The following is a 27,268-nucleotide window of genomic DNA, read 5'->3' as shown; positions in this document are numbered from 1 at the left end:
AATATGCCTCTCTTCAGGAAGAAACGAATCCCAGAGCTGTGGCAGATCTCCTCTTGCCTGCCAGGCTCTGGGGATCAGAGCAAGTGGGAGGCATGGAGAGGGTGGGATGGGCAGAGTTCAAACCTTCTCATTATGCTCCGAGATACAGAGATCAAAAGGCAACTTCACAAATTAATAAGGCCCCCGCCTGGGCAGAGCCTCTCCCAGCACCAATGGGTGGGAGGGGAGTATGCTGTAATGAGCAAACTGCCTCTTCTTCACCAGCCGGTAAGACAGGTTCTGGGCTCCTTGCAAACCCGCGGCCCAGCTTGTTAGAGTTCATTAGTGTTGTTACATATTCATATAGCATTAGCGCCATCATGCCCCTGATGTTTAATCAGGCTGCAAGCTTGCCTTGAGCCCTACAAGTCTTGGAGGACCTTCCATCAAGTGTATGCCAGAAGCACGCGCACCAAATTGATGGCTTGAGTAAGGAGGGGTCTTGTGAGCATGATAACAGGACAGAAACCCAGGTTTCTGTCCCTTGTCACAGAAACCTGGGTTATCAGAGGAACCTCGATGATAAAGTTATCAAGTGCACAATTTAGTGCTTTGTGTCAAGGCAGGAGCTTGCCAAGAGCTTCCTGAAACAGAACAAAAGAGCCCCGGCTTATCTGCCTACAGCATCTGCTTGGGCACGGTCAGGCTGCTCGCTGCTGCTAATCCAGAAGCAGTTTCCACAGTGCATCACGTTGTACCACAGAATGTCAGTTCGTGTTATCGGGTGAGTGCTTTCAACAAACAGGCGAAAGAGGGGCAAGGCGAGCCTGGGATGTGGGCTCTGCTCCATCTATCCTGGGCAGTCCTCTGAGACGGGCACCGCAGGGAACCACCACCACCACCACACAGGGGTTTAGTCCTGGCCAGTGATCAGTGCTGATCCATTGTCAGCAGGGACCCAGCTATTTCCCAGGGTGATTCCTCCTGTAGCAGATACAAATGACCCTTGGAAATGCTGCTGTTACCACTGGCTGTGGAGGAGATGTGTGTAAGAAGCCAAGCCTGTGTGTCTACCTTTTAGATGGACAAAATAAAGGGAGACATGTCCTTCCCTCGAGTCCCTCCAGCCCTTGGTTTCCCATCTGTCAAATGAAGGTGAAGGCCACACCTTTTCTGTGGGAGATATGTATGGATAAATCCTTAAAGACTGCAAAGCACTCCAATTCAGAGAAGAGTGTTATATAAAGGTACTTATATTAAGCACCTTACACAGACACACCAGCTCTAAGCTGGACATAATCTTGTTTATTGAGGTTAGAGCAAAGGACTTGCAGTTAAATTATCTGGGATCTCATCTGAGCCCTGACATGAACAGCAGTGGGAATGGAGCAAAACTGGGGGACAGTGCTGCCCTTTGCCTTCTTCCTTTTAAATCACAAAATTTTACATACCCTGAAGGGCACTCCGTAGCTGTACTGAGCTTTCCATGCCTTGAGGATATTCAGTGTCTAGGTTTTTGAAGTTCTTGGTACTTCAACATTAGCATCCTTAAACATAAAGCCTGAATTTAAAGAAACTGTTGCCCTTTTGGTGGAAAGGGCAGAGAGTGTGGAAAGCTTTTTTTTCTCTAGAAAATAAAGAGAGAAGTTCAGCTACATGCAAGGCTTGTCCTGGCCAGTGGATGTATTCTGCAGCCATTGGAAACCATGCGCTGGCACGCCGGCGGGCAATGACACTGGCTGGGGCTGCAGGAGGTGAGAGATGCTGGCACTGAGCACTTGGTTATCCTGTTAGAGGGATTTAGGAGCAGACTGGGGCTTAATCCTCTGTGAGGGTGCCATGGATCACATCTCCTTCCTATTCCGCATGGCTGACACGTGTGGCAGGATGGGAGGCTTGATCGCACAGGGCAGGAAACCTTCCCAAGCCCTGTGCTGTGGCCTAAACCACAACCTTGAGCTCTAGGAAAGAGCTGTGCCTGCGAGGGATGGGGCTGGCTACCTCTGCCAGGGGTTTTTTTGGGCCCTTGATGCTGGGGTGAGGGAGGAAAACCACGTTGCAGGGAGCATTGTGGGAGCATTTCGGGTGGGGAATCCCTTTGGGGTGTGATGGCTGCCTTTCTTTTGGGATAAACCTAAGCCAGTGAACTTCTTTATAGAACAGATAGCTGAAACAATAGAGGCAGTCACCCCAAAAAATATCCATTTGAGGGCTGAGCAGGACTTGGAGGGGGGTGAGGGGGTGTCATTGCTACCTGATGGTGGGAGGGAGAGGTCCCGTGGCTCAGAGGTGAGTGTCTGAGAGGGACTGGGGAGAAGGAACACGAAACTGTGGTGATACCTGAGCCACTACTGCAAACTCATCAGCCATGAGACGCACCCTGGCTGGTTTTATGGTGGATGGAGGCTTTATGCTTGAGCAAGGGGCAGGCTGTGTATTGTTCACCTCCCTTGTTCACAGGAAAACACCTTTGTATAAGCTTGGAAATAAAGAGGATTGCATCAGAGAAATGCACAGCCCCATCACCTATTTTCCTCTTTATCAGCCCAGCTACGGGAACCAGGATATTGGCTATCTGCATGGCTCAGAAAGGGTTACGGCACAGCAAAGCCTGGCAGATCTCATGCAGAAAAAACCAAACCCAGTGGTAAATCCTGCTATAACAAGGCCTAAGTAGTCCCTGCAGAAGGGAGTGAAATTATGCCTGACCTTCGACCTACCCAACTCTTTCAAGTAGAGCCATCCCTTGCGAAAACTTGGCGGCTGTATGAACCCGGGGTGTGGTGTTCGCCTGTGGGGGCTGACTCCATTCCTCACTGCTTCCCTGCCCTTGACAGGTTGCTCCTCTTTCTTTTCTGTCTCCTATATCCAGAGCTTCCCTCTTCCAGCTGTGACAGCACAGGCTCTTCCCAACCCCAATTTCTCACTAGGACCCCACGCTCCATCGCAGGTCTCCATTCAGACAGCCACTTCTGCCTCCAGGAAGCACTGTCCCTATGGAGAGCATAGCTCTGCCTGGCCTCCACCACTTGCTTTTTAATATCCTTTCCCATGCATATTCCTCGGGACATTGGCATTTGTGCCCCTGGGGACAGAGGGAAAATATTTTGCATTCTGTTTTTAGAGAGGCTGATGATTTTTCTGCAGCTCCCTCTGGGTCTTGCATCCTCTCCGAGACCAATCCAGGCAGTAGCCCCTCAAGAGGCTGAACAAACACCCTTGTTCTAGTTGCTTGTGCACAAGCCTGGGAATCTTGCCCTGCTCTCTCCTCCTCCTGACCTTGTTTTCCTCTGAACACCACAGCAGTAATTACCCTGAGGTTGAAGGGTTATTCGAAAGCATGTACTGTGTCTTGTCCGCTCCCTCCTTTCCAGCCGCTGTTGCTCCCTATGCTGGAGTTAAACTCTGCCTGGAGTTTTCTTTGTGTCACTATTAATTGAAGGAAATGCCACCAGCGGGGGTGGTGGGTTTGGGTGGGAATACGTGTCCAGCTCCCTGTGTTCCTCATGCCCTGATGCTCTGGCAATGCCACAAACAGCCAAATTGCTGGTGCACCGGGGCAGCTGGACCTGCCGGCGGGCCTGTCCCTAGGCTGTCGCTCCCAGTCTGGGTGCTCTCATGGGCACTGGTTGACCCATCCAAGAAAAGCATGAGCTGGACACTGGAGTGTAGATGGAAAAAGAGGTAGAAGGACCGGTCAAAGTGCATGGCATGCGGCTGTGCTGCCCAGCTTGCTGCTGGCTGAGGTGGCTGCATTGCCAAAGCCAGAAATGTAGCAACACTCTGGCAGAGTCAGCATGTAAATATGAGTAGCCGAAGTGTCTGAGGTGGGTTTGTTAATGCTGAAATGGACGGTTTTGCAAGAAGAGATAAAATCGGCTTCATGTTTAGGAGGAGGGCTCCGAGTGGATTTCCAGTGCGGGGTCAAATGATCCAGCATTCCTGTACTGCGCAGTTAGTTCTCTTTTCCAAAGTGTTTGTTGCTGAATATGAATTTAGCCTGAATATGCTTTATCCTGATGCTGCTTCCCAGGGCAGAGCTCCCCACATGGCACCAGCTGCTCTCAAGGGCACGGCTGGGCTTTTCCAGCCCTTGGTGGCCAGGCAGTGCTCAAAGAGGAGCTTGTTTGTGGTTGAACCAACAGACCTGCGGCAGAGAGCTGCTGTTTCCCCCCATTTCCTTTCCTGTGCACACGAGACCTGGCTGCAAGCTGTTTTCCTTGATGCTGCTTAGGAGGAGCTTGGGAAAACCCTGCGCTGCTGGCACGCTGGGTGCCGAGGGTGGCACAGGGCACTCACACGTGCCCTGTCCTGGTGCAGGGGAGGCCTTCTCCAGCTTTCACCCCACCCAAGGAGAGGAAAAGTGAGGTTTGTGCTGCAAAACACCTCTTCCTTCTGCCAAGTGCTGGCAACCCCCAGTGCATCCCGGTCCAGCTCTGCACCCCTCCGCCTGCCAGCCAGGGCCGGGAGCCATGGGCACTGCCAGCCTCAGGAAGTCCCAGCGGCCACCCGAGGGCCAAGGTCTGGTGTGGGGCGAGCTGGCGGACCCCCCCGCACCCGGAGCATCATTAGTGTGCTGTGCTGGCTCTCCCTTCCAGGCTGCTCATTAAGCACCTTTGGCTATGAGGCCAGTCTTCCAACCCTGCCTCTCACCCTCCCGCCGCCTGCCTGCACCCTGCACCCCGGGGTGGCCGGGGTACTCCCCTTGCTGCCTGCACCCCCCTGCTGCCTGCACCCCCCCTTGGTGCCTGCACCCCCCTGCTGCCTGCACCCCCCTTGCTGCCTGCACCCCCCTTTGCTGCCTACCCCCCCCTCGCTGCCTGCACGCCCCCCTCCCCAGCCCGCAGTCCCCTCCCGCTCCCCGGCGGGGGCTCTCCGGGGGGGCGACCCGCGGGTCACCCCCTCCCCGGCGCAGCGGGGCCGGTCCCCGCCCCGGGGGCGGTCGGTGGAGCACGTGGGGCCGCGCCGGGCCGGGCGGAGTCACTCCCCGCCCCGAGCCCCGCGGCGGGGCGGAGCGGCTCGGCTCGGCTCGGCACGGCTCGGCACGGCTCGGCTCGGCACGGCTCGGCTCGGCACGGCTCGGCACGGCTTGGCGGGGCTCAGCGGGGCTCGGCGGCACCGCTGGGGACGCAGCATGGCGGCGGTGAGGCGGTGGCGGCTGCTGTTCGGCCTGGTGCTGGGGCTCTCGGTGCTGATGGTCGTGTCCGGTGCGTGCCAAGGGTGCCGGGGTGCAGGGGATCAGGGGTGAGGGCGAGCCGGGGTACAGGGGATCAGGGGTGAGGGGGAGCCCGGGGTGCCGGGGAGCTGGGGTGCGGGGGATCAGGGGTGCGGGGGAACCGGGATGCAGGGAATCTGGAATGCAAGAGAACCAGGGTGCCAGGGAGCCCGGGGTGCTGGGGATCCGGAATGCAGGGGATCCAGGGTGCAGCGTTATCCAATCTGCAGGGTTGTCCGGAATGCAGGGGATGCGGGGTGCAAGGGATCCGAGGTGCCAGGGAGCCCAGGGTGCCGGGGATCCGGAGTGCAAGGGATCCAGGGTGCAGGGTTGTCCGGGGTGCAGGGGATGCGGGGTGCAGGGAATCTGGGTGCAGAGTGAGAGGAACTGGGGTGCAGGGTGAGAGGGTCCGGGCTGCCGTGTGCGGGGTACAGGGGTGGCGAGTGAGAAGGTGCTCAGCCCCCAGCGCTGTGGCTGCAGAAGCAGAGGAGCTCAGTTCCACAGCCCTGTCCTTGCTCCCGAGCCGGGAATAGCTCAGTTGGGCTGTCCCGGACTTTCAGGCTGCGATACTGTGCCCGTGATGTAAACAGCTTCCCTAGGACCGCCTGGCACAGCACGCCTGGCAGGCCTGGCTGGGGAACCCCGGGGAGAAGCAGCTCCATCAGCACCCTGTGGGCCGTGCCTGGGGTGGTTGCCTCCAAAAGGGATGGGTGAGACCCAGGAGAAGGGGAGTGAAGCCCAAGCACAGGCTCCAGGCCAGGGGACAAAGGGCAGCAGGAGGGTGTGCTGTGAGGAAGGCCCTGTCTGTGCTCGCTCTCCCTGGGCAGAGGTACCCGTTTTGCCCTCGCGAGACAGGCTTGACCTGACCTCCCCCAACCCTGCTGGGATGAGCTGTCCCAGTTTTTGGAGGATGTTATTTTTGCCTTCCAGCCAGCCTGTGGGTTCATATAAGCAAACATTTCCAAAAGCGGTGGCTGATCTTTGTTGCCTTGGTTCCTGACTGTCCAGCCTGTGACAGCTCTGTCCCTGACCGGAGAAAAATGTGTGTGGGGAGGATGGAGATGCTGAACTGCTCCAAAACCAGGCCTGAAACAGCCGAGAAATAGGAGCATCCAAAACTACTTGCCACAGTGGAAAATGTGACCTGTGTGCCTCACTAGGCAGGGGGCTGGCTAGTGAGACCCACCACGTAAGGGATTATTTCTGGGAGGGGATAAAAGGCAGTCAGTTGCTTGGGATAATTAAAGTATAAAACTGGGGACCCCTCCTGTCCCAGCCCTGGGAGGAGCCCTTACTCCTTTGCTGCTGTGTCCCACCCCAGAAACTCCTGTGTCGGAGGCAGCATGGATGCTGGGGAGCACATGTTTGTTGGCGCTCCGTGCCTGGGGAAGCAGCCGGCTCCTCCTGCTGAACAGAAGCAGCTCTGTCCGCAGGGCCTTGGTCGACTGCCCGGAGAGATCCTTGGGACAGGGTGGCTGGATGTGCTCAAGACCTGCGGAGGGGCGTGGGGCAAAGGCATCCCCACATATCAGTCGGAGCTCTCTCCTCCCATGCTGTAGCTCATGGCAGCGCATTGATGGAGCATGAGGTCATGCAGAACTGGCTGGGCAGTGCAGGCAGCGACTTGAACCGGTGCCCAAGTTTTTCTGCCTCCTGAGGCTGGGCTACGGGAGCTACAGCATCTTTTTGGAAACCTTCATGTAACGCTGGCCTGTCTGCCACCAGTGTGTACCCTACAGATGTGGAGTGTCAGGAAGAGTAGGATTAACTCAAAGGAGCCCTGCTATTAAAAGGCTAATGAGTAGGAGCTCACTGAATAGTAGCTTAGGCTAATGAGAGCCATGCTGTTTGGTGTGGGTCCGGGCAGAGAGCCCACAGCTCATTAACTTCCACCTTCTTCAGGGCATGCAGGTAGTGGGGGGTTATTCCTGGGTCTCCACCTGAGTTCAGCCCTTGCTCTGACTCCTGTGGCATGGCAGAGAAGAGCCTGGCATCAAGTGATGTGCTGTCCCAGCGCTTGGTGAGGAGTTACTGAGGCTTTCAGCCAGATCTGTGGGAATCTGGTCTAGGTTTATGGAGAGCGTTGTTGTCTTGCAGCTCTTGGGGCAGAATAAATTGAGGGTGGGAGGAATTTCAGCCCGGCTCTTGCAATCTGATTCAGCACTGCAATGGGGAGCGGAAGGTTGATGGGTGCAGTGGGCTGACCTCAGCTGGTTGCCAAGTGCCCACCCAGCCGCTCCCTCACTCTGCCTCCTCAGCAGGGTGGGGGAGCGAAGCAGATGAAAAAGGTCCAGTGTGGGTTCTTCCCATGGGCTGCAGTTCTTCATGAACTGCTCCAGTGTGGGTCTTTTCCATAGGGTACAGCCCATCAGGAACAGACCATTCCGGTGTTGAGTCCTCCGTGGGCTGCACTGTGGATATTTGCTGTGGTGTGGTTCTCCACAGGCTGCCTGGAGACAACCTGCTTCACCATGATCTTCTCCACCGGCTGCAGGGGAATCCCTGCTCCATTGCCTGGAGCACCTCCTCCTCCCTCTCCTTCTTCATGACCTTGGTGTCTGCAGGGCTGTTTCTTGCACATTTTTCTCACTCCTCTCCCACAGCTGCTGCACAGCATTTTTTACCTTATTTTACATATATTATCACAGAGGCAACATGAGTGTTGGTGATAGGCTCAGCTTTCGGCAGCAGTGAGTCTGTTTTGGAGTTGGCTGGGACTGGCAGTCTCCAACGTGGGGGCAGCTCTTGGTGTCTCCTTGCAGAAGCCACCCTTGCAGAAGCCACCCTTGCAGCCCCCCCCCACCTCACCATGTAAACCCGATACCATGGGAGATGCCGGAGGTGGATGAACAGGCAGGGAAGATGGTGCAGCCCCACCAGTTCCCAGGGGGGACCTGCCTGGAGGCTGGGACTGCCTCGTGGGAGCTGCTTGGAGAGTGATGGAGGTCTGACAGGCATGGTGCAGAGATGGATCCTGTGCTCCCTCCTCCCATGTCTCCAGAATCTGAGAACCGAGGCATGCGGGCTTACTACAATGATTTTTTTTTTTTTTTGGTCTTACAAGTACTAACTTGCATTAGCAAAACCCAGCAATGGGACCAGCCCCATTCCCTTGATTAATCCTGTCTTCATCGTGCCCGAGTGAGCCCTAGCCTGGCCACCCCCACTTCCCAGCTGAGCAGCAGAAACATTTGATGCACCAAAACCTGGGTTTCCCCTGGCTTCGGTTTGATGTGCAGGCTCTGTTAAACCCCTTTTTTAATGTGGCAGGGCGGGGCAGGTCCTGGCTGCTCTCTCATGCTCCTGGTCTCAACCATCACTTTTGAATGCTGGTGGTCCCGTGCAGGATCCAGCAGCTGGTCCCTGCCGGGTGCTCCCCACCCCGCAGTATCGCAGGGGAGCAGATCCTGCCGTTGAGCTGGGATGCTTCCGTGTGCATCTGTGGGGCTCTGGTGAATGCCTGCCATTGGGATGGTTGCAGAGACATGTGGCTTTACTTCCAGGTGACTTCTGTGATGTGAACCACTGTCAGAATGGGGGCACCTGCCTGACAGGCATTAACGAGACCCCCTTCTTCTGCATCTGCCCCGAGGGCTACATTGGGATTGACTGCAATGAGACGGAGAAAGGTGAGGAGCTGACCCCCTCATGGGTGCTCCATGAAGGCCAGAAGTCTTGCAGTGTGCCAGTATGCCCTCGTTGTGACCCTGCATCACTGGTCTTGGGGTCCAGCCCCAACTGTGCCCATAAGTGGAGGTCCAAGCAGGGATGTGGTGGCCTCCATTACTTGGGGGGAATGTGATGTCTGGGGTGCAACAGCCCACTGGATGCTCTTATTTTACACCTGTGCCCATATTAGAGCTGTTTTTCCCCTTCCCCAGGCCCCTGCCACCCCAATCCTTGCCACAACAACGGTGAGTGCCAGCTGGTCCCGAACCGGGGGGATGTCTTCACTGACTACATCTGCAAGTGCCCTGCGGGATATGATGGGGTGCACTGCCAGAACAGTGAGTACAGTGGGGTGGGGAGGTAGGGGGGGCTGCTCAGCTGTAAGGGCTTGGGGACCCCCTGGGCAGCACTGGGGGGACAACCAGGTGGTGTTTGCAGCTGTGGCTGTGTTGTGTGCTGGGCTCTGTTGGAGGCCATGGGCTGGTTTGGACCTTGCAGGGTGGAGGGAAGGACCGTGGTGTAGGGACACGGTAGTGTCTGAGCCTTCCTCTGCATCTCTGGAGGGGCCACGGTGCCTCGAGTAACAGGACAAGGAGTGTCTTGAGGCTCAACCTGCTCCACACAAACTCCCAGCCTTGCAGTGTCTGCGTGTCCCAATTCACTCATGTGGCTGGAGTCAGTGAGGACGAGACTTAGGTGGCTCCTTGTGTTAGCACTTCAACTCCTGCCACCATATCAGCAGGAACGCTGCCGTGGTCCATGCTCAGGAGATGCCTGTCCCCTCTTATTGCTGCACTGAATGAGGGGTGTCCTCCCTGGGACTAACTTTGGGGTCACCTGCTGAGCTCCTGTACTCTGTCTCCTAGACAAGAACGAGTGCTACTCCCAGCCTTGCAAAAACGGCGGCACCTGCCTGGACCTGGATGGTGACTACACCTGCAAGTGTCCTTCTCCATTCATGGGGAAGACCTGCCACGTCCGTAAGTCCCTGGCACCAACTACAGAAATCCCTTTCCTCCCCTGTTCCCCACTGCCCTGTCCCTCATTGCCAGCGTGCCCAGGAGAGAGCTCACCAGCTGGTTTAGGGGATCTGGAGGGCAGCCGTGGGTACCTGTGTGCTGGCTGCCCTTGGTGCTAGCAAGCCTGGTTCTGATGGAGGGAGCATTCCTGGGAAGATGCCATCTTCTCTCTAGGGGGGCCCCAGAGCAGCCCTTTCCTCACTTCAGCCCTCTGTGCTGTGAGAGGGGCTGATGTGCAGTGTGGTTTTGGCTGAAGGCTGGAGAGAGGGGGAACACCTGAGGGACAGGCAGGTCCTAGCACTGGCCTCCCTATCCTGCCCTGTCCCCAGATAATGGCCCCCCAATTTTGCTCCCTGGTCACCATCTTTGGTGCTGATGTCCCCACTGCCCCCAGGCTGTGCCGTTCTTCTGGGCATGGAAGGAGGAGCCATTTCTGACGCCCAGCTCTCTGCGTCCTCTGTCTACTATGGCTTCCTTGGCCTCCAGCGCTGGGGGCCAGAGCTTGCCCGCCTCAACAACCACGGCATTGTCAACGCCTGGACCTCCAGCAACTATGACAAGAGCCCCTGGATCCAGGTATCCGCAGCAGGACTGGGAGTGCCGGTGTAGTGGGCAGCCCTGGTAGCCATGGCTGGTCTTGCTGGGCTGCTCTCGTGGGATTTCTTTGCTTCTGGTGGCAATGGCAGGGCTAAATTGCTGCAGCAGGGTGCCACCCAGGGGCATCTTGTGACATGCCTGGAGAAGGCAAGGTCCCTGGGCAGCATGGGGAGCTGGGATGGCAATCCCCCCTTTTCTGCCCACCCTCGGGTGTGAGGCTGGAGGGATGGAGGACTTAAATCCCAAGGAAGTCACAGCGGTCTGGGCAGCCCCTTTCCTGGTCCTGATGCTGAGCATGAGCCCACCCTCCCAGCCAGGCTCAGCAGTGCTGGTGGGCGCAGGAGCTGCACACCCCGTCCGCACTCACGCTCTCCTCTCCCCCCCCAAGGCCAACCTGCTGCGGAAGATGCGGCTGAGCGGGGTCATCACACAAGGCGCTCGCCGCGTGGGCCAGGCGGAGTATGTCCGCGCCTACAAAGTCGCCTACAGCCTGGACGGGCGGGAGTTCACCTTCTGCAAGGACGAGAAGCAGGATGCAGACAAGGTGGGCTGCGATGCTCTGTGGGGGGGCTGTGCTGGCTCCCCCCACCCAGCAGTGCTGCGGGTGCTGGGGTGGCTCTGAGCCGCATCCCAAACTGTCCCCATGTTTGGGAAAGTGCATTTGACCTGGGTCAAAGCCACATTGGGAACCCACCTAGCAGCGAGATGGCACAGGTGGTTCCAGCGCTGAGCAGTGCTCTCTGGCTCTGTTTAATTGACCATAATAAGCATTACCAAAGAAGCACTGCTGACTTACTTAGGTCATTCAGATAATATCTTTATTGCTGACACACTGTGGGAACTGGGCATGGTCTGGAAGTGCTGGTGAACGGCTTATGCGGCTCGATGTTGTGTCTGCACTGCGCATGAGCTGACAGTGTGTCTCACTCTCAGGGCAGGAATACTACTGATCACAGTGCTCTCCACTCTGCTTTTTACGGCAAGTGACTCCTGGTTGTTTTTTGAGCATCCAGGAAATGGCTGGAGTATCTGCCTTGCTTCAAAAAAAAAGTTCCTCTTGCTTCTGCAGCAGTGGAAAAAATGCATAAAAACACAGCCTGACTCTTGTGTTAAAAAGAAAGAAGTGAGCCACCTCTCTGCTTGTCACGATTTGAGGAGCGTTGCCGTAGCGGGAGGGAGCGGGTGTTGCTGCATGTGTGGCTCCGCGGGGTGAGGACAGAGCAGGGAGTGTTGCAAAGCTCAGTTGAGAGTGCTGGACCTGCTGCAAGGTCACGCACTGCTCCAGGGCACGAAAGCAGAGCCCAGCTTCCCTCACTCCTGCCGTTGGTGGTGCCGAGGTCTGTCCGTCTGCTGGGCAAGGGATTTCATGCACGATGCTGTGGGAGAGCTGAGGCACTCAGCCCTGCTTGCCCTTGCAGATTTTCCAGGGGAACGTGGACTACGGCACCATGCAGACCAACATGTTCGACCCTCCCATCACCGCCCAGTTCATCCGCATCTACCCCGTGATGTGCCGCCGTGCCTGCACGCTGCGCTTTGAACTCATCGGCTGCGAGATGAATGGTAAATGTCGGTGGCTGTCCCCTCCCCAGGGACCACAGGGCAGGGGGTGACACGGCGCAGGGCATCACCCCTTGTACTGCTTCTGATCCCCTGGGACAGGGGATTTGTCAGTGCTTGTTTTTCCTCGTGCTGGCTACGTGATGCCTGGAAATACCCGCGGGAGCTTTTGGGAAGCACAAGCTGTTAATCCCACCAGCTCAGCCGGGCTCGAGCTGCATTCTCACGCTGCTAACACCTTCCCAAGACGGGGCTTTTTATTGTGCCCCCTCCTCATCTGATCTGTGAACCGGCTGCTTTTCCTGCCGAGAGCTTGAAAAGCACCGGAGGATCAAAGTCCTCTGGGAAACGTGAGGGATGATTAGCCTGAGCCCTTTCCCTGTGCCTCCCGCATTCCTGCCCTGCGGCACGTCCCCAGCAGCCAAGCGGGACCCGTGTGCCAGCGTGGGAGTGGGGCACCGTGGGGGCTTGGTTGTGTCCTGCCGCTGCGTGGGTGCGGTGCCAGACGTGCTTTCGGCTGGGGATGGCTTTGCATTGCTCTGTTCACCCTGACAGCATCCTCCTCTGCCTCCTGCTGAAGCTGTCTGTATTCCTGGGCCAGGCTATGCTGTGGGGAAGGCCGTGCATCCCTGCAGCAGGAGGCACTGTGAGCTAGGGAATAGCTGGGAGCTAAAAATTCCAGGAACAGGCGAGAGGGCTGCGACCCGGTGCCGAGCCTTTCCCTGCCTCGCCCTGCCTGCTGCTCTGGGCAGTGGAGATGTGGGAATGTGGGGATGGTGCCTGCCGGGGCTGTGGGGTTTTGCTCGCGATGGTGCTGTGGACTCTTTCCCTTTCACTGCCCGTATAAACCATTGTGTTACAGTGTATTTCAACACGGCAGGTTGCTCGGAGCCTCTGGGCATGAAATCCCGCCTGATCTCCGACCAGCAGATCACAGCCTCCAGCGTCTTCAAGACTTGGGGCATTGATGCCTTTACCTGGCACCCCCATTACGCCCGCCTGGACAAGACGGGCAAAACCAATGCCTGGACAGCGCTCCACAATGCCCAGTCCGAGTGGCTGCAGGTGGGTCTCGGTGCCCTCCCTCTGTAATCTCATTACACTTATCCAGCTCCTCCAACAGTGCCCGGAGCCACCTCCTGTGCCCAGGGTCACCTCCTGTGCCAGGGTGGCTGGAAGCAGGATGGGCACAGCGGGAGCGGCCAGGCAGAGCTGCTGGGACCGTGCAGCCTGAGCCTTGCTGTGGGACACGGAGCCCGGCGGTGCTCTCCCCAAGCTGGGATTGCAGGGGCAGGTCAGGATGGGGCCACAGCCACTGGTGTTAACAGCGATGCTGGAGCTCTGGGTCAGAAACATCAGTGCCCGTAGGGATGGGTGCTGTCTCTGCAGACCTTCTTGTTGGGGTGCACCGAGCCTGCAGCACCCCAATTCTGTATCACCCCCTTGGGAAGTGCCATCCCAGCCTGGGGTGACCGTTCCACGACCCTCTGGCTGCCCAGAACACCATGTTTCTGTTTTGCAGGAAAAAATCAGGTTTGCTTTTCTCTTCCCAGTCTGGAATGGGAACAAATAGTTTTGAAATTTCCTTCTCAGTTTCCTTTCCTCCCCTGTTTTTATACTTTTCACATGATTTCATGACATAATAGGACAAAGCAGTTTAGATATTTGTCCTGCTTTTTATTTGGGAAATGATTAAAAGCAGCTGCTTCATGGCCCTAAATAAACCAGCTTATCAAGATGTCTGCTGATGGGGTTGGGATGACACGCCGAGTTGGGCTGGTGCGCCACAGGCTGCCTGTTTGTGTTTGTGTATATAGATGTACATGTATATTCATATATATACACGTATGTATAGCTAGTACTGCCCTCAACAAGCATAAAATAGGAACTAAATTAAGGAGACTTTCAGCTCATTTGCTGGTTTGCCCTGTAGCGTGCCAGCAGCAGTAGCGCAGTGTGGCAGAGTAAAGAGAATAGAAACCATCTCACTTAAACCCCAAATGTCAGACCACGCTGAACTGCATATTTTCTCAGCCAGAATCACTTTCCAGTGAAAATGAATTTCCTCTGGGAATCCTTTATTTTTTTCTTTTTTTAATTGAGGTTTTTTGCTGTCATTCCCACATTGACCTTTACAGCAAAAAATGTCGAGGTGACAGCAGTGGGGAAGGGAGCTGTGATGGTGGGGTTTGCGTCCTGCTTTGGGTTGCTTTGAGAGATGCTACGAGTGTTAAAGGGTCAAATATTTCACAGTAGTGTTTTATTAGTTGCCCTGGCATTGGGGCAGGGGTCGAGCAGTGTTTTCTCCATTCTTGACCCCCGAGGGCCAGCACATCCCGGCTGCCTCTGGGACACGCAGGTTGCTCTGGGGTGGGAGCACCACTCCTGTGAGGCACTTCAACGAGCCTTGTCTCTGTGCCAGATCGACCTCCGGGACCAGAAGAAGGTGACGGGCATCATCACGCAAGGAGCCCGTGATTTCGGGTACATCCAATACGTGGCAGCCTACAAGGTGGCCTACAGTGACAACGGCACATCCTGGACCCTCTACCGGGACGGTCAGGGAAACAGCACCAAGGTGCGTGGGGCAGCGACCTCCCGGGGCTCGGGGATGCCGCTGTGGGGAGGGATGGGATGGTGGCAAGGAGGTCCTGGTGGTGCTGACACCCGCCTTTCCCCCGCTAGATCTTCCATGGTAACAGTGACAACTACTCACACAAGAAGAACGTGTTCGACGTGCCCTTCTACGCCCGCTTCGTCCGCATCCTGCCCGTGGCCTGGCACAACCGCATCACCCTGCGCATGGAGCTGCTGGGCTGCGATGAGTAGGCACCCGGGGAGGAAGGACGGGGCTGCTCTTCCCGGCCGCCCGGCCCGCGCCCTGCCTGCCCCTGCCCACTCCTGCTCCGACCTCACACCCCCTTTTCCATGTCCCCAAACTCGGGAGGCAGCCGGAGGGCTCCCTGCCCCACATTGGCGCTGGGGCTGCAGCACTGCACTTTACAGGGCCCTTCAGGTGGGACGTGGGGACGGCTCCTGCCCTTTCACCCTGCTGAACAGGGGTGAGACCCCCTCCTGCAACCAGGGCTTGGCTGGGGGACCCTCTCCTACAACTGGGGCTTCCTTGGGGGACCCCATCCTGCAAAGGGGGCTTTGCTGGGGGACCCCCCTGTCCTGCAACCGGGGTTTGGCTGCATCCTCCCAGCTATGCCTGGAGACAAATTTTCTCCCCCTTTTTTGCTTCTGCTTCCAGCAGAGAGGCTGCAGCCAGTGGCAGTCCCCTGCCTGCACTGGGGCTCGGGGCTCAGCAGTTTTGGGGGGCTTAGGGCAGGCACCCCGGGCTTGCAGCCTCTGATGTCCCTCCTGCTCCCTGCACGGCTGCAAGCAGGGGCTCTGAAAAACCTACTCGGCTCTTGTCCCCTGCCCATTTTTCCAGGCCCTGGGTCTCCTTGCCTGCGGTGTCAGCGCTGCATAGTGCGAGGGGAGTGATGAGACGGCTCCTGTCAAGAGGCACTGGGTCCCCGGTGGCTCTACCCACTGAGGAACTGCTGGCAGGCGCTGTGGTTGGCATTTTGGCAGGCGCTGCCCATTCGCCTTCCCGGGGTGCTGGCTCCAGCGTCCTCAAAGTCTCAGCATTGCCACCATCCCCACCTTACTGGAGTTTGGGGTGCCTTGAGGTCCCTTGTCCCCAGAGCCAAGCAGTGACGTGGGGGGGCTGCAATCTGGTAGTGGGAGAGAGATGGTTTGTAGCCACAAGGGTGCAGAGAAAAGATGGGAAAGGTGGTGGTTAAACCACCCAAATGCAGTAGGCAGAGAGCTGTGCTGTGACCCTTTTTTGTAACCTGATTTTTTCCCTTTCCATGGGGTGGAGGGGAGCCTCTTGCAATGCTCGAACCCTCGGGATTAGTGGTAGGAGACGAGTGAGACCTGGCACCGGCAAGCGGGAGTGCGGGCAGGGTGTCCGGGCAGCGGCGCTGGTGGCGATGCTTCCCCCGCCTGCTGGGATGCAAAGCGGCCCTGGGGCCAGGCTGGCGGTGGGTTCACTTTGGCAAGTGCTGAGGGAGCCCGGGTGGGATGGCGGCCCCACTCCGGGGTGTCTCTGACAGTATTAAAACCAGCTGAAACTTTGGGGCTGTTGGCTGCTCTGTGCCTACCCGAGAGCCATCTCCCAAAGCCCAGCAGGTCCAGCGATCCCCCAGGATCCCCTCTGAGCCCCCTGACTTCTCCATCCCAGGGGGCTGCTGACTGCCGTGCTGACCCCACACCTCTCTTGCTTTCACAGACCCTCCTAGCTCCCTTCCCTGCCTGAAAAACAGGGTACCAGGGCTTTGTGCATCTTCCCTGCTGCCTCCGCCCTGTCGCAGCTGCTGGAGCCTGTGCTCGCAGCTGGCCAAGCACAGCGGGATGGGACTTGGGGAGTGGAAGCTGCTATCAGCACCCCACGCCCTGTGTCTCCTCCTTTGGCTTTGATCCTGGAGAAAATCCCCCAGCTTGGAGCAAAACTGGCTTTTACACCCCAGCGTGCTCCCAGGGCTGGAGGGAGCTGTGGGTTTTGCCAGGGCTGCCCGAGGGGATGCTCCCGGCAGAGCCCCTGGGTGGAGCAGGGGAGAGAATGCTGCTGGAGCAGGATCCCCCTGCATTGAGGACGGGGTCCCTCATAGGGAAGGAGCAGTGGGCGGACAGAGGAGCTTTGCTCCTCTCCAGAGTCTTCTGCCACACTGGGCAGGGACCCCTGAGGTTGGCAGGAATGGCCCAGGGCCACCTGCATCCCACCACAGCTCTGTCCCCGCAGCTGTGGACAACCTCCATGCACCTTCCCGCTGCTGGCAGTGCCCTTCTCGGCCATGCATCCCCTCCCAGGGCCCTGCCTGTGGGAGGTGGGCTCCTGCCTGGCCCCGTGGGTGCCAGACCCTGGCACCAGAGGCGCTGGTGGGCTGCCTGCAAAGACTGGACTGAACTCATTGCAGCTGTGGCTGCTTGGTGATAAAGAGCAGCCACAGCTAGAGCCAGGGATGGGGGGGGACAGTCAGCCCTGTTCAGCTCTAGACATGCCACCCTTATCACCAGGAAGCTGGGGCAGAGATAAGAGCAGCTTGCTCCAAGTCCAGCCAAGACAGCCCTGAGCTGGGGGCACGGCAGAGGCTCCGTAGAGAGGGTGAAAGGAGCAGATGCCATGTGTCAGAGCAGGGGATGCATCCTCAGCACCTGGCCACCCCTTCCCCCTGCCCGTTGCCACCCCTCAGACGAGCCCCTCTGGCGGACGCTGAGCCCCTTCCCAGCTCTGCGGCATTTCCTTCCTCCTCTGGAGCCCCAGGATGGGGGGGTTGGTGAGGGCCAGGGCGCCCTCCACGTCACGCACAGCCCCTTCCAGGGCTCTTCCCGGACGCGGCTGGGTTGCTGGGGCATCAGGAAGGCCAGGAGGGCCGGCACGCTGTGGCCGCGGCACCCCGCTGCCTGCTGACTCGGCTGCCGGTCCTGCCAGCTGCCCACGAGCCGGTTCCTCAGGAAGCAGCCGTCGGGGAGAGCATCCTCTCGCCTCCACCCGGAAAGCCCTGCACAGATCACAGCCTCCATCCCACCAGGAACATGGGTTTTCCTCCCCAGTTTGAGCCTTGGGCAACAGGTTCCCGCTAGAATCGTCCTGAACAAGCGTCATTTCAGGGAGAAATCTCTCCGGTGAGGCCACAGCGGAGCTGTCAGCTGCTGGGTTTGAGGCGGGGAAGACAGGGATGACATTTTTATGGCTCCTGTTCAACGAAAAGCTCAGCCAGCCCTAAACACATGCCCTAAACACGTGCTCCTGGGTCAGAGCTACCCTGACCCTGCACAGCCTTGATTACCCATGGTCCCACCCAGGGTCCCCCTCGGGAGCAGAAAACAAATCTGGGATCATCCCTGAAGCTCCAAAAATAGGGTGAGAGGCAGGAGGGAGTGAAGGGGATTCCTCCTTCCTCGGGGGCACTGCTGGTGGCTGGATCCTTCCCCATGCTGCCCACTCCCCATGAGGAGGTGGAGGGCATTGACGGTCACATCCACACAAGAGCTGCAACTGAATGTGAGCCATGAGCTGTTGCTGAGAAGAGATGCAGAAAAGCATCCTTCTCCCTTCAGAAAAGCATCCTTCTCCCCTTTCCCCACTGCTGCTCCCTTCCTCGGGCCAGGCAGAGGATGGCTCCTGGCAGGCACGGCAGTGCAGGCAGCACAGGGCAACGTGTGGCTTGTTCCTCAGCTCTGAAACAATGGGGCACCCACACCAAGCAGCAGCATGCCTGCATGGGGCTGTCCGTCTGTCTGCACAGCCAGTGGGGTGGAAGGAACCATCCTGATCGCTGGCTCACTGGGACACAGACAACTTGGGCAAGCAACAACAGGGGGGCACCAGCGGCCGGGATGCAGCTGGGACACCATCCCACCACCTCTTCTGGCCACGGGGCAGGGCCGGGGGGACCAGGGACCCTTCGCCAGGATGTGGGCAGTGCATCGGCCCCACGCCGCCCTGCTGGGAGATGTAATCGCCCCTCCATTGTGGGCTGCGGAGCAGCCAGCTCCGGGCAGGCAAGCAGGCAGCGTGCCCGGCCGTCACGCTCCCCTGTCCCTGGGCAGCCTGGCCCTGCTGCGTCCCTCCTCGGGAACAACTGGTGGGCCCTGGGAAAAGGAAAGCAAGGAAGAGCGGTGTCTCCAGACCCTGGGTCCTGCAGCTGTTCCCTGTCGGGGCTTCCCACGGGGGACGGGGGTTGCTGGGCCGGCGCTGGCAGCAGATAACGCAGTTTCCGTGCCGGCTGCTCCCTATCAGCGTGGTGGCGTCGGACAGACAAGATTGCACCCCGAGCGCGCCATGCCAGGGGGCTGTCGGGAAGGGGTCCCAGCCCCCTTCACCCCACAGCCAGCCCTGATGTGGTTTATTTTTGCACAATTTGTTTTCTTTCCGGCTTGACGCTGTCCCACACGGCGGCAAGAGCTGGACCGGGCCCCCTGCGCCTCATTTCCTTGCCATAAAACAACAAAGCGGGGGGCGAAGCGGCGCGCCGGGCTGGGGCGGCGGGTCGCCAGGTCAGGGCACACGCCGCTCCGTGGTTCCTCCATCTGCTTGGCCCCATTGGCCGCTCTTGGACCAGCATCTCCTGGCTGTGCCGCCACCGTGCTGCCTTTCCTGAGGGCTGGATCTGGGGCTCTCAGAGCCAGGGCTGTGTGTCCATGTGCCGTCGGGGGTTGGCATGGAGGGCATCACCCAAGTCTAGGGATGATGCCCCCTCTGATGGGTGCAACTGGGCAACCCAAAGCTTTTTCCCTGGTTTCTGTGCCTCTGCTTTGCCCCCACAGCCCCAAGCAGACCCCAAAGAAGCTGAACCCTGCAGCTCAGCTGCCTCCCCTGGACCCCAGAGCAGGCAGGCACTGCCTGCACACTCCAGGCACGGACCACCCTCTGCCACAGCCCACCCGTCCTGAGCTGCTTGTGCCTGTGGTGCTCCTGCCACATGCGTGCTGGCACCACCATTGCCTGGGGACTGCAGCCAGTCCCTCTGGTGGGATGTAGGGCAAGGGATGGCTCTTCTCCTGCAACACTGAGACTTCACTGGGACTTTGCATGGGGCATCACGGGGTCCCACTGGCCCCAGCGGGTCACCCTGCTTCCCACTGCTCTCCCCTCCAAGCTGGTGGCAGTGCTGGCAGATGGCACATCACAGAGGATGCACGTGGGCAGCATGCAGGCAGCGTGTGGGCAGCGTGCAGGCACATAGTGAGACCGTTGCCCAGGCACGGTGGGCAGGCGGGGGGCTGGGGGCAGCCACCCCATCTCCAGGCTGCAGGGGCAGCCACCCCATCTCCAGGCTGCGAGCAGGGGGTTGGGAAAGGCGTGTGTTTCCCTTTAAGAGGCAGGCCCTGGAGCTGCTTCCTCTCAGCCCTGCAAGAGCCCTAAACACAGTGCATCTGCCTGCAGCCTGCCTGCACGCCTGCCTGCAACCAGCGTGAGTAGGGCTTGGCCCTGGAGCCAGGGCTGGGGAGGGCTGGCACCCTGGGGTGGTGGGCACCCTCCTTGCCGTGGAGGGCAGGAGGGATGGCATCGCCATGGAGGGTGCCGGGCATCACTGCGGAAGGTGACGGGCATCGCTGCGGTGGGTGCTGCAGTGTGATGCTCACTGGCATTGTGGTTAAGGATGCTGGGCCCCCCGGCATGTCACCGCAATGCTGGGCTCTGGGGGGTGTCTAGGCATGAGGGGCACAGGGGAGCCAGGGCTGGTGCCCCACAAACTGAGGTGCGAAGCTGCCGGTGCCTCGAGCCTGCCCTGCTGCAGGCGGGCAGCACGTGGCGACGTGCCTGCCAGGCTCTGGTGCCTGCAGAGCTTCACACCGCTGCTGCCGGGCTCCCGGGGCTGCGCTGGCTGTCGAGCGGGTGCATCCCACACCCTCCAACACCGGCTCTGCAGACCTCGGCGGGTGGCAGGCGTGGGCTGCACCCCACAAGAAGGTGAGCAGTGGCACCGACCGCGGAGGAGAGCCCGGCAGCGAGGAACCCATGGTGGGAGCAGCCGGTTGCACGTTCTGGCCTGTGGAGACCAACACCGTACCCTATACTGGACCCTGCCGGGTGTGAGCTCCCGCTCTCCCACAGCCCCCTGGCCTGGGGCATCTTTGCAGGCACTCCTAAACCTTGTCTGCCCAAGGGGCAAAGATGTCAGATCCCTCCCAGTCTTGGAGGGGGGCTGCTGGAGGCTTGCCGGGTGCTGGGCCCCCTCTGCCGGCTCCGGGAAAGCTCGCAAGCCGGCAAATAGTGCTGCGAGCCGCCCTGGGTGAGCCCCATGCAGGGCATCCTTGGGTTCTCGGGGCACCCAGAGCTCAGGGCAACGCGGGTCTCTGGTGCCATGGGGCAGCCGGGCTTCCCCCCAGCCAGGGGATGCGCTTTGGGAGCGAGAAGTGTTGCATGGGGTCAGTGCCAGCCGGCGGCTGGGGTGCAAAGCAGCAGCCCTGGCTTGGAGTTGGGGGTCCTCGGCCAGGCTGGCTGGGTGCTGCCGGGCTTTGTCCAGTGCTGGGACAGTGGAGGCAGCTCCAAGCTCTCTCCTCCCCATCTCGGCTGGTTTGCACGCTCGGCTGCCTCTGTAAACTGAGCTTGCGGCTTACAGCGGGGCTCGGCCACTTCTCTGCCCCTGCACCCCCTACGTGATGTTTTCCCAGTGCTCCGTGTTCAAAGGACACCCTGGGATCCCATTTCCCCCGGCTGCCCTGTCCCCAGCTTGGTCTCAGCTTCCCAGTTTGGGCCGGGAGCTCTGCATGCCCAGCGGTGAATGCGGTGGCACGTGGTGTGACCCAGGCAGGAGGATGATGATGGAGGGGACCGGGAGCCCTGGTTGTGGGGCAGGTCTGAGGATACGGCTCGGGTTGCCTGCACCCTCCCCTGTGGGCAGGCGAGCCGCTCTGCCAGCTCTTCCCACCCCTCTCCTTGCATGCCTGCAGTGAGGTCTACCCAGCACCACGTGCCGGGCAACGCTGGGGTGCTCCTGGTAATTTTGGGGTGTTACCACAGCCTTTTCCCCCTCCACAGCCTGGGCTTGGGGTTTGGCCTCGCTCCCCAGCCATGCTGCTGCTCCCGCTGCTCCTGGAGGCCACCCTGCTGCGGCTGGCCAGCGGCTCCCACCACCCCTTCTACAATGGCTTCTACTACAACCACATCATGAACGACAAGGGCAACGGGCAGGACAAAGGTATATTGGGGAGCAGCAGGGCTGGCAGAAAGGGGGGCTGGCAGGTTGGCGCAAGGGGCTGAATTCCCCCCCTGCCTCTGGATGGGGCTGGGACCTCTCCCTTGGGAGGGATGTGGGGCCTAGAGGAGCAAGCGGGGTTGCTCATGGGATGCTCATGGGATGCTCAGGCAGAAGAGGAGGTGGCAGGAGGGAGGGAGCAGAGTGGCTGCAGGGAGATCTGGGGATGCTGCCCAGCCCTGGATCCCAACCTCCCCATCATGCCTTCCCTCCCTGTCCCCAGTGGTTTACTTTAATGGAGCCAAACTGGTGGTGGAGACCCCCAAAGACCCTGTCTACAGCTCCAATGGTGCCAACGTCACCCTGCCCTGCCACTACCACTACGAACCCGACATGGAAGCCAAGCGCAAGATACGCATCAAGTGGTCCAAGCTGCGGGATGACTACACCAAAGAACAAGACGTGCTGGTGGCCATCGGCAAGACCTACCTGGCCTTTGGGGACTTCCGGGGCCGCGCTCACCTCCACCAGGCCAACCGGCGTGAGGCCTCGCTGGTCGTCAGTGATGTGCGCTTGCAGGATGATGGCAAATACCGCTGTGAGGTCATCGATGGGCTGGAGGATGAGAGCAACGTGGTGGACCTCCGGCTGAAAGGTGGGGGCACAGTGGGGACCGCGTGACTCCCTGCACCAAGCCAGTGAGCCTGGCCTTCCTGTGGCACCCCCTCCTTGGGGAAGTGCAAGGCTGGGCATTTGGGGAGCCCAATCATGGGCAGAGAGGGGCTGGGATGCTCAGTGTGACGGGGTGGTGGCTTGGGGCTGTCTGACTGTGGGGTCTCAGCAGCGAGTGAGCCCAGAGCAGTCTGCCCAGCCGGGATGCTGGGAATGCTACTGTGGAGTCAGAGTTGGGGTGACCCCATGGCCGCAGCATTTCCTGCCTTTACCCACCCATCTTCCCGCTGTACTGCGTCATGTGCAGCCGCCCCCGTGCCTCCCAGCTCTGGGTATTGCCATGCATCTTGTGATGAATCTTGGTGACTGGTCCAACCCCTCTTACTCACTTGCCATGAGGAGCCTGACTCAGCTCTGGCTCCACTGATGAGCTCAGAGCTGCAGAAATGTCCCCCTTGCTGTGCCCTTGCCCACCCCCTCGGCCCCCAGGCCTTGCCTCCCATGGTGACTTGTCCCCACCAGTCCCTGGGACTGTGGTCCATGGTGGTGGTGCACATGTTCCTGTGGTGCATCCATCCCCATGACACTGATCCATCCATCCGCATGTTTGCGGTCCATGTGTCCCTGGGATCGTGGCCCATACGTCCCCATGATGCTGGTCCTTGTGTCCCTGTTCCTGGAGCTTGCGCATCCCTGTGATGATGGTCCCCCCCATCCCCACAGGGGTGTCCGTGCCTCCCTGGGACCACTGTCTGTGTGTCCCCAGGACCGTGGTCCATACGACCCTGTGGTGGTGGTCCCTGCATCCCCTTTATCAACCGTCTGTGCACCTCTGTACATGCAGGTGCCGTCCCCACGAGGGTGGCGCGTGTGTCCCCAGGACCGAGCCCCTGTGTCCCTGGGCCACCAGATGTCGCTGGCAACTCGCCGCTGGCGCCTGCGTGCCCGGAGCAGCCCCATCCCCGCATGCCTGAGCCTTCGGCTGTGCCACCCTGGGCTGGTCCCTGTCCCAGAACCTGAACCTGGGGTGGGTCGGGGACCCCTGCGGCTGCTGCCGGGGCTGGACTCGGGGCGGGTGGGCTGCCCACGGAGCCGGCTGAGCGCCCCGTCTGCCCCCAGGCGTCGTGTTCCCCTACCAGCCTCCCCGCGGGCAGTACCAGCTCAACTTCCACGAAGCCGAGCGAGTGTGCCAGGAGCAGGGCGCCATCCTCGCCACCTTCTACCAGCTCTTCCAGGCCTGGAGCGAGGGACTGGACTGGTGCAACGCGGGCTGGCTGGCCGATGGCACCGTGCATTACCCCATCCGCCTGCCCCGCAAGCCCTGTGGCGGGTTACACCTCGCCCCGGGCATCCGCAGCTACGGCCCGCGCCACCGGCACCAGCACCGCTTTGATGCCTTCTGCTTCTCCTCTGCGCTCAAAGGTGGGTGCTGGGCCAGGGGCTGGGGAGTGAGATCCTGGGGAAGGTGCTGTGCCCTGTTGGTGACATCCCTCCCCCTTAGGGCACAGGACTCAGCCTGGGTGGGGATGCTCCAAGCAGGGATGCTCCAGATGGGAATGGTCTGGCTGATGCTCAGCACTGATGCTCCTCTCTCATGCTCCCCTCTCCCTCCTAGGAGAGGTTTTCTACCTGGACCACCCAGCCGGGATGACGCTGGAGGAGGCCAAACAGAGCTGCCAGGACGTGGGGGCCGAGATCGCCCGGGTGGGGCAGCTCTACTCCGCCTGGAAGTTCCTGGGGCTGGACCGCTGCGATGCTGGCTGGCTGGCAGATGGCAGCGTCCGCTACCCCATCGCCAAGCCCCGGGCCAACTGCGGCCCCGCAGAGCCTGGTGTCCGCAGCTTCGGCTTCCCCAGCAAGGGCAGGTTTGGGGTCTACTGCTACAAGGAGAGATAAGGAGCCAGGAGGGCTCCTTGGCCGGAGAATGTTTCCAGCCTGACTGCCCAGCGTCGGGTGTTTCCCAGGGCTGTTTTTGGGGTGACTGGGGGGAGGCGGGGTTGGGGGGGAGGCTTCTTTTTGTTTTATTTTGTTTCCTTCCTTTATATTTTCCACATCTTGCTCAGCAGCCAGCACATGCAGCTGCTCGGGGCAGCTGCCAGCTGGGTCAGCGTGGGACCATCCCTGGCATGGGGTATGTGCGAGGACGATCCCCATGGGCTGCTGCCACCCCGCTTGGCCTCTGCCACCCTGTGGGTGGTGGCCCCTTCCTGCGGTGGCAGCATGTCACTGACACCCACCTGCCCTTCCAGGCTGGTCCTGCCCCTGAGCTCGTAGGGTGGGAGCGAGGTGAAGCTGGATTTAGCCAGAGGCAGAGAGCGGGTGCCTCTGTTGCATCTCAGCTCCTCTTCCAGCCCCGTCACCATCCCACTGAAGGATGCCATTGTGCCTGTCCTCACGGGAGCGCCAGTGCCTTACCTCCATGCGCCCCTTGCCTGGACTCCACTTGACCTCTGGTGCCTTCTTCTTCAAGTGTTAGGTTATGAAAAGATGTATTTTCCTGGACCTCTTCTAATAAATCAGTGGAGAAAGCTGGAGCGATGTGGCTGTGTCCCCATCTCTGTCCTAGCATGAGAGGGGTCTGCCAAAGAGAGAGAACCTGGGTATCCCTGGCTGGACACCCAGGACTGTCTCATCCTTGGCTGAGCATCATCTCATCACTGCTGGCTCAGGCCTGCACCCACTCGAGCTCTTGCAAGGGTCCCCATGCTCCCTCACTAATGAGTGCTAATTAAGCCTCTGCATGTCAGGACAGAAAGCTGGAGGGTGAAGTGGTTCCTGCTGGTGATGGGTTTTAGATGGGTTTTAGGCATGTGGGTTAATCCCCTCCTGGGGCAAGAACTGAACAGAGGGGGTGATGTTCTACCTCAGGGTCCTTCTTTGGTTGGGGCTTGGGAAACACTTACCCCCCACACTGTCCCGAGGGCTGCACCCTTGGGTGCTCGCTGGGTCTGAGCTGGTCCCGTGTAGCCTGGAGCACCCTGTTTGGGCTCTCCTTCCTTCCCTGCTCCCTTGCCATGGGAGACCCCCCTGGCCCACACACCTGGCCCCTTCCCCCAAAAAACCAACACTGACAAAGTGCCCATTCCGATTTCACTCTCTTTATTATTTATCATTCTTTCAAAATAGGATATGTTCAAAAATATAAATAGGTGCAGGGAACGCTGGTGCCCCGCACGGTCCCCTGGAAAGAGCACATCGTCCCGGGATGGGCGCTGTGCCGCAGCGGGGGCAGCAGGGAAGCAGAGAGGGGCTGCAGCCCCCAGCTCCCGGGTCTCAGCATCCCCTCGCCTCCCTCTTCCCACAGCTCCTTCCACCGCAGCCCCCCGGCCCTCCCCACCCACCCCGACGCGCTGCAGCAGTAGGAGGATTCTGGAAAAAAAAATAAAATAAAACCCCAAAAGGTGCTGTTCACCTCGGAGATTAAATAACAGAAATAATTACATTGTTCGTGCATAAAATCAGGAAAAAATAATCATCTTTATTATTTAACTTAACCCCCTGCCCTCTGCAACCCCACCCCCCTCCCTGTCCCCGAAGGCACGAAGATAATTGGAACCGGACGGTTAGTAAAAATGCTGAGATCTAATTCACTTTGCTTTGGTGCTTGGAAAAACATTATTTTTTTTTTTTATATATATACACAAAGGTGGGTTTGTCTTTAATATAATTTTTTTTTCCTTATATGACAAAAAAGCAACAAGAAGAAGAAGAAATCGACTCTGTTAATATAACTGTTCTGTTAAAAATCTCTCTTTCTCTCTTTCCCCCTTGGTCTCTCTCGCCCCGCTCTAATGGGTGGGTCTGTGCACGGCTCTGCCGCTGGGTCTCGACCGGCTCCTGGGGCTCCTCTTGTATAGCCTGCGCTGGTAGTTGGAGGCTGCAGAAGAGGGAGGAGAAGAAAAGGCACCTTGTTAGCAGGAGCTGGGACAGAGACGCTGCTTGTCCCACACCGGCCGCCCTGGCCCCTGGCTCCCTGGAAAAACACGGGCAGCCGCAGGCAGTGCTGCCTGGTGGGTGGCTGTGTGTGCCCTGACGCCAGCCTGCTTGCCCACGCACAATCGGCCCTTCTCTCGGCCTTGCAGCTGGGGTTTGCTTCACCCAGGGGTGAAGGTGCCCGGTGCCTCCCGGGAGCCTGGGCAGGAGCATCCTCTCCGCGGATGCTTGTGCCATCCCTTCCCTGTGCCTGGCCAGGAGGGCAGCTTGGCTAATGGGGTGGGCATGGGGACTGCTCCCCCATCGTGCCCACTGCCCTACCAGTCCTTCCCTGATCCCCTGGGACAGGGAGGGAAATATCCATGAGCAGTGCGATGTGCTTAGGGCACAGGAAGGGAAACAGCCCCATCTGGCAGGTTTCTGCCTGATCTTTGCTGCCATTCTCCCTCGAAGCTGTCACCGCTCCAGGGTTTTGATGGAAGGAACAAAAGCTGGTTGGGAACAGCCTGGGTCTCTTGATTGCTGGTGGTTTGTGCCAGGAGCAGCCTGCAGCTCTCTAGGTCTGCGGCAGAGCCAAGGGAATCAGTGGCTTGGTCTGCACCATGTGGTTGTCCTCAGACACCTCCTCCATCCCTCCTCCTCCCTGGGGTGGAGTTTTGTCCGTTAAGCCCATATCGACTTTCCCTGGCCATGGGACTGTTGCTTTAGTTGGAATTGCCCAGCTGGACCAGAACCTGGCAAGAAGGCCACTGGACAGATGTGATTTGGCTGAGAAGCTTTTTTTTTTTTTTGACTAGGAAGCTGCAGGCGAGCAGGGATGGGACAGGGGTGTAGGCAGGCCTGGGAGTGGGCTGGGACACCAGTGGGAGAGGGCTGGCTGCTGTCAGCTGGAGGCCTGACAGGAGAAGAGTCAGGAGTCCTGCCCTGTC

General features: G+C 59.2%; 3 protein-coding genes across 7 annotated transcripts in view; 2 read left to right on the top strand and 1 right to left on the bottom strand.

Moving 5' to 3' along the window:
- The first annotated feature begins 4,945 nt into the window (after positions 1 to 4,945).
- MFGE8 (milk fat globule EGF and factor V/VIII domain containing) lies at positions 4,946 to 16,167 on the top strand. 3 transcript variants are annotated; one of them, XM_074837096.1, is made up of 10 exons: positions 4,946 to 5,186; positions 8,698 to 8,823; positions 9,076 to 9,201; positions 9,730 to 9,843; positions 10,277 to 10,458; positions 10,868 to 11,023; positions 11,898 to 12,042; positions 12,920 to 13,104; positions 14,462 to 14,617; positions 14,725 to 16,167. In XM_074837096.1, the coding sequence occupies exons 1-10, from the start codon at positions 5,114 to 5,116 to the stop codon at positions 14,866 to 14,868; spliced, it is 1,407 nt and encodes a 468-aa protein (XP_074693197.1). In that variant the 5' UTR covers positions 4,946 to 5,113; the 3' UTR covers positions 14,869 to 16,167. The 3 variants fall into 3 exon arrangements, with proteins under 3 accessions (XP_074693197.1, XP_074693196.1, XP_074693198.1); XM_074837095.1 differs by having other exon boundaries at positions 12,902 to 13,104; XM_074837097.1 differs by lacking the exon at positions 8,698 to 8,823 and having other exon boundaries at positions 4,955 to 5,186; positions 12,902 to 13,104.
- A 150-nt stretch (positions 16,168 to 16,317) lies between these two features.
- Positions 16,318 to 24,940, top strand: HAPLN3 (hyaluronan and proteoglycan link protein 3). 2 transcript variants are annotated; one of them, XM_074837098.1, is made up of 5 exons: positions 16,318 to 20,006; positions 21,578 to 21,737; positions 22,018 to 22,389; positions 23,526 to 23,828; positions 24,022 to 24,940. In XM_074837098.1, exons 2-5 carry the CDS (start codon positions 21,611 to 21,613, stop codon positions 24,300 to 24,302), a joined length of 1,083 nt encoding a protein of 360 aa, XP_074693199.1. In that variant the 5' UTR covers positions 16,318 to 20,006; positions 21,578 to 21,610; the 3' UTR covers positions 24,303 to 24,940. The 2 variants fall into 2 exon arrangements, with proteins under 2 accessions (XP_074693199.1, XP_074693200.1); XM_074837099.1 differs by having other exon boundaries at positions 16,318 to 21,737.
- Positions 24,941 to 25,032: 92 nt separating this feature from the next.
- The window catches only part of ACAN (aggrecan), a 28,757-nt gene continuing 26,521 nt past the window's right edge, over positions 25,033 to 27,268 (bottom strand). For both annotated transcript variants that reach the window (XM_074837093.1, XM_074837094.1), the window contains one exon: positions 25,033 to 26,283. In XM_074837093.1, the coding sequence (XP_074693194.1) occupies positions 26,195 to 26,283 (89 nt within the window). In that variant the 3' untranslated portion in view covers positions 25,033 to 26,194. The remainder of the gene's footprint in view (positions 26,284 to 27,268) is intronic.

This window comes from Strix aluco, chromosome 12 (genome assembly GCF_031877795.1).
Source record: "Strix aluco isolate bStrAlu1 chromosome 12, bStrAlu1.hap1, whole genome shotgun sequence".
NCBI classification, from domain to species: Eukaryota; Metazoa; Chordata; class Aves; order Strigiformes; family Strigidae; genus Strix; species Strix aluco.
The sequence above is the reverse complement of the archived record's forward strand: the minus strand, read 5'-3'. Positions and strand labels throughout refer to the sequence as shown.

Bases quoted from the DNA above. Each gene is read 5' to 3' on its own strand.
- MFGE8 (XM_074837095.1), top strand. From the start codon at position 5,114: ATGGCGGCGGTGAGGCGGTGGCGGCTGCTGTTCGGCCTGGTGCTGGGG. The intron at 9,844-10,276 runs GTAAGTCCCTGG...CACTGCCCCCAG, and splicing joins GGGGAAGACCTGCCACGTCC to GCTGTGCCGTTCTTCTGGGC. The intron at 12,043-12,901 runs GTAAATGTCGGT...ATTGTGTTACAG, and splicing joins CATCGGCTGCGAGATGAATG to TGTATTTCAACACGGCAGGT.
- HAPLN3 (XM_074837098.1), top strand. From the start codon at position 21,611: ATGCTGCTGCTCCCGCTGCTCCTGGAGGCCACCCTGCTGCGGCTGGCC. The intron at 22,390-23,525 runs GTGGGGGCACAG...GTCTGCCCCCAG, and splicing joins GGTGGACCTCCGGCTGAAAG to GCGTCGTGTTCCCCTACCAG. The intron at 23,829-24,021 runs GTGGGTGCTGGG...TCTCCCTCCTAG, and splicing joins CTTCTCCTCTGCGCTCAAAG to GAGAGGTTTTCTACCTGGAC.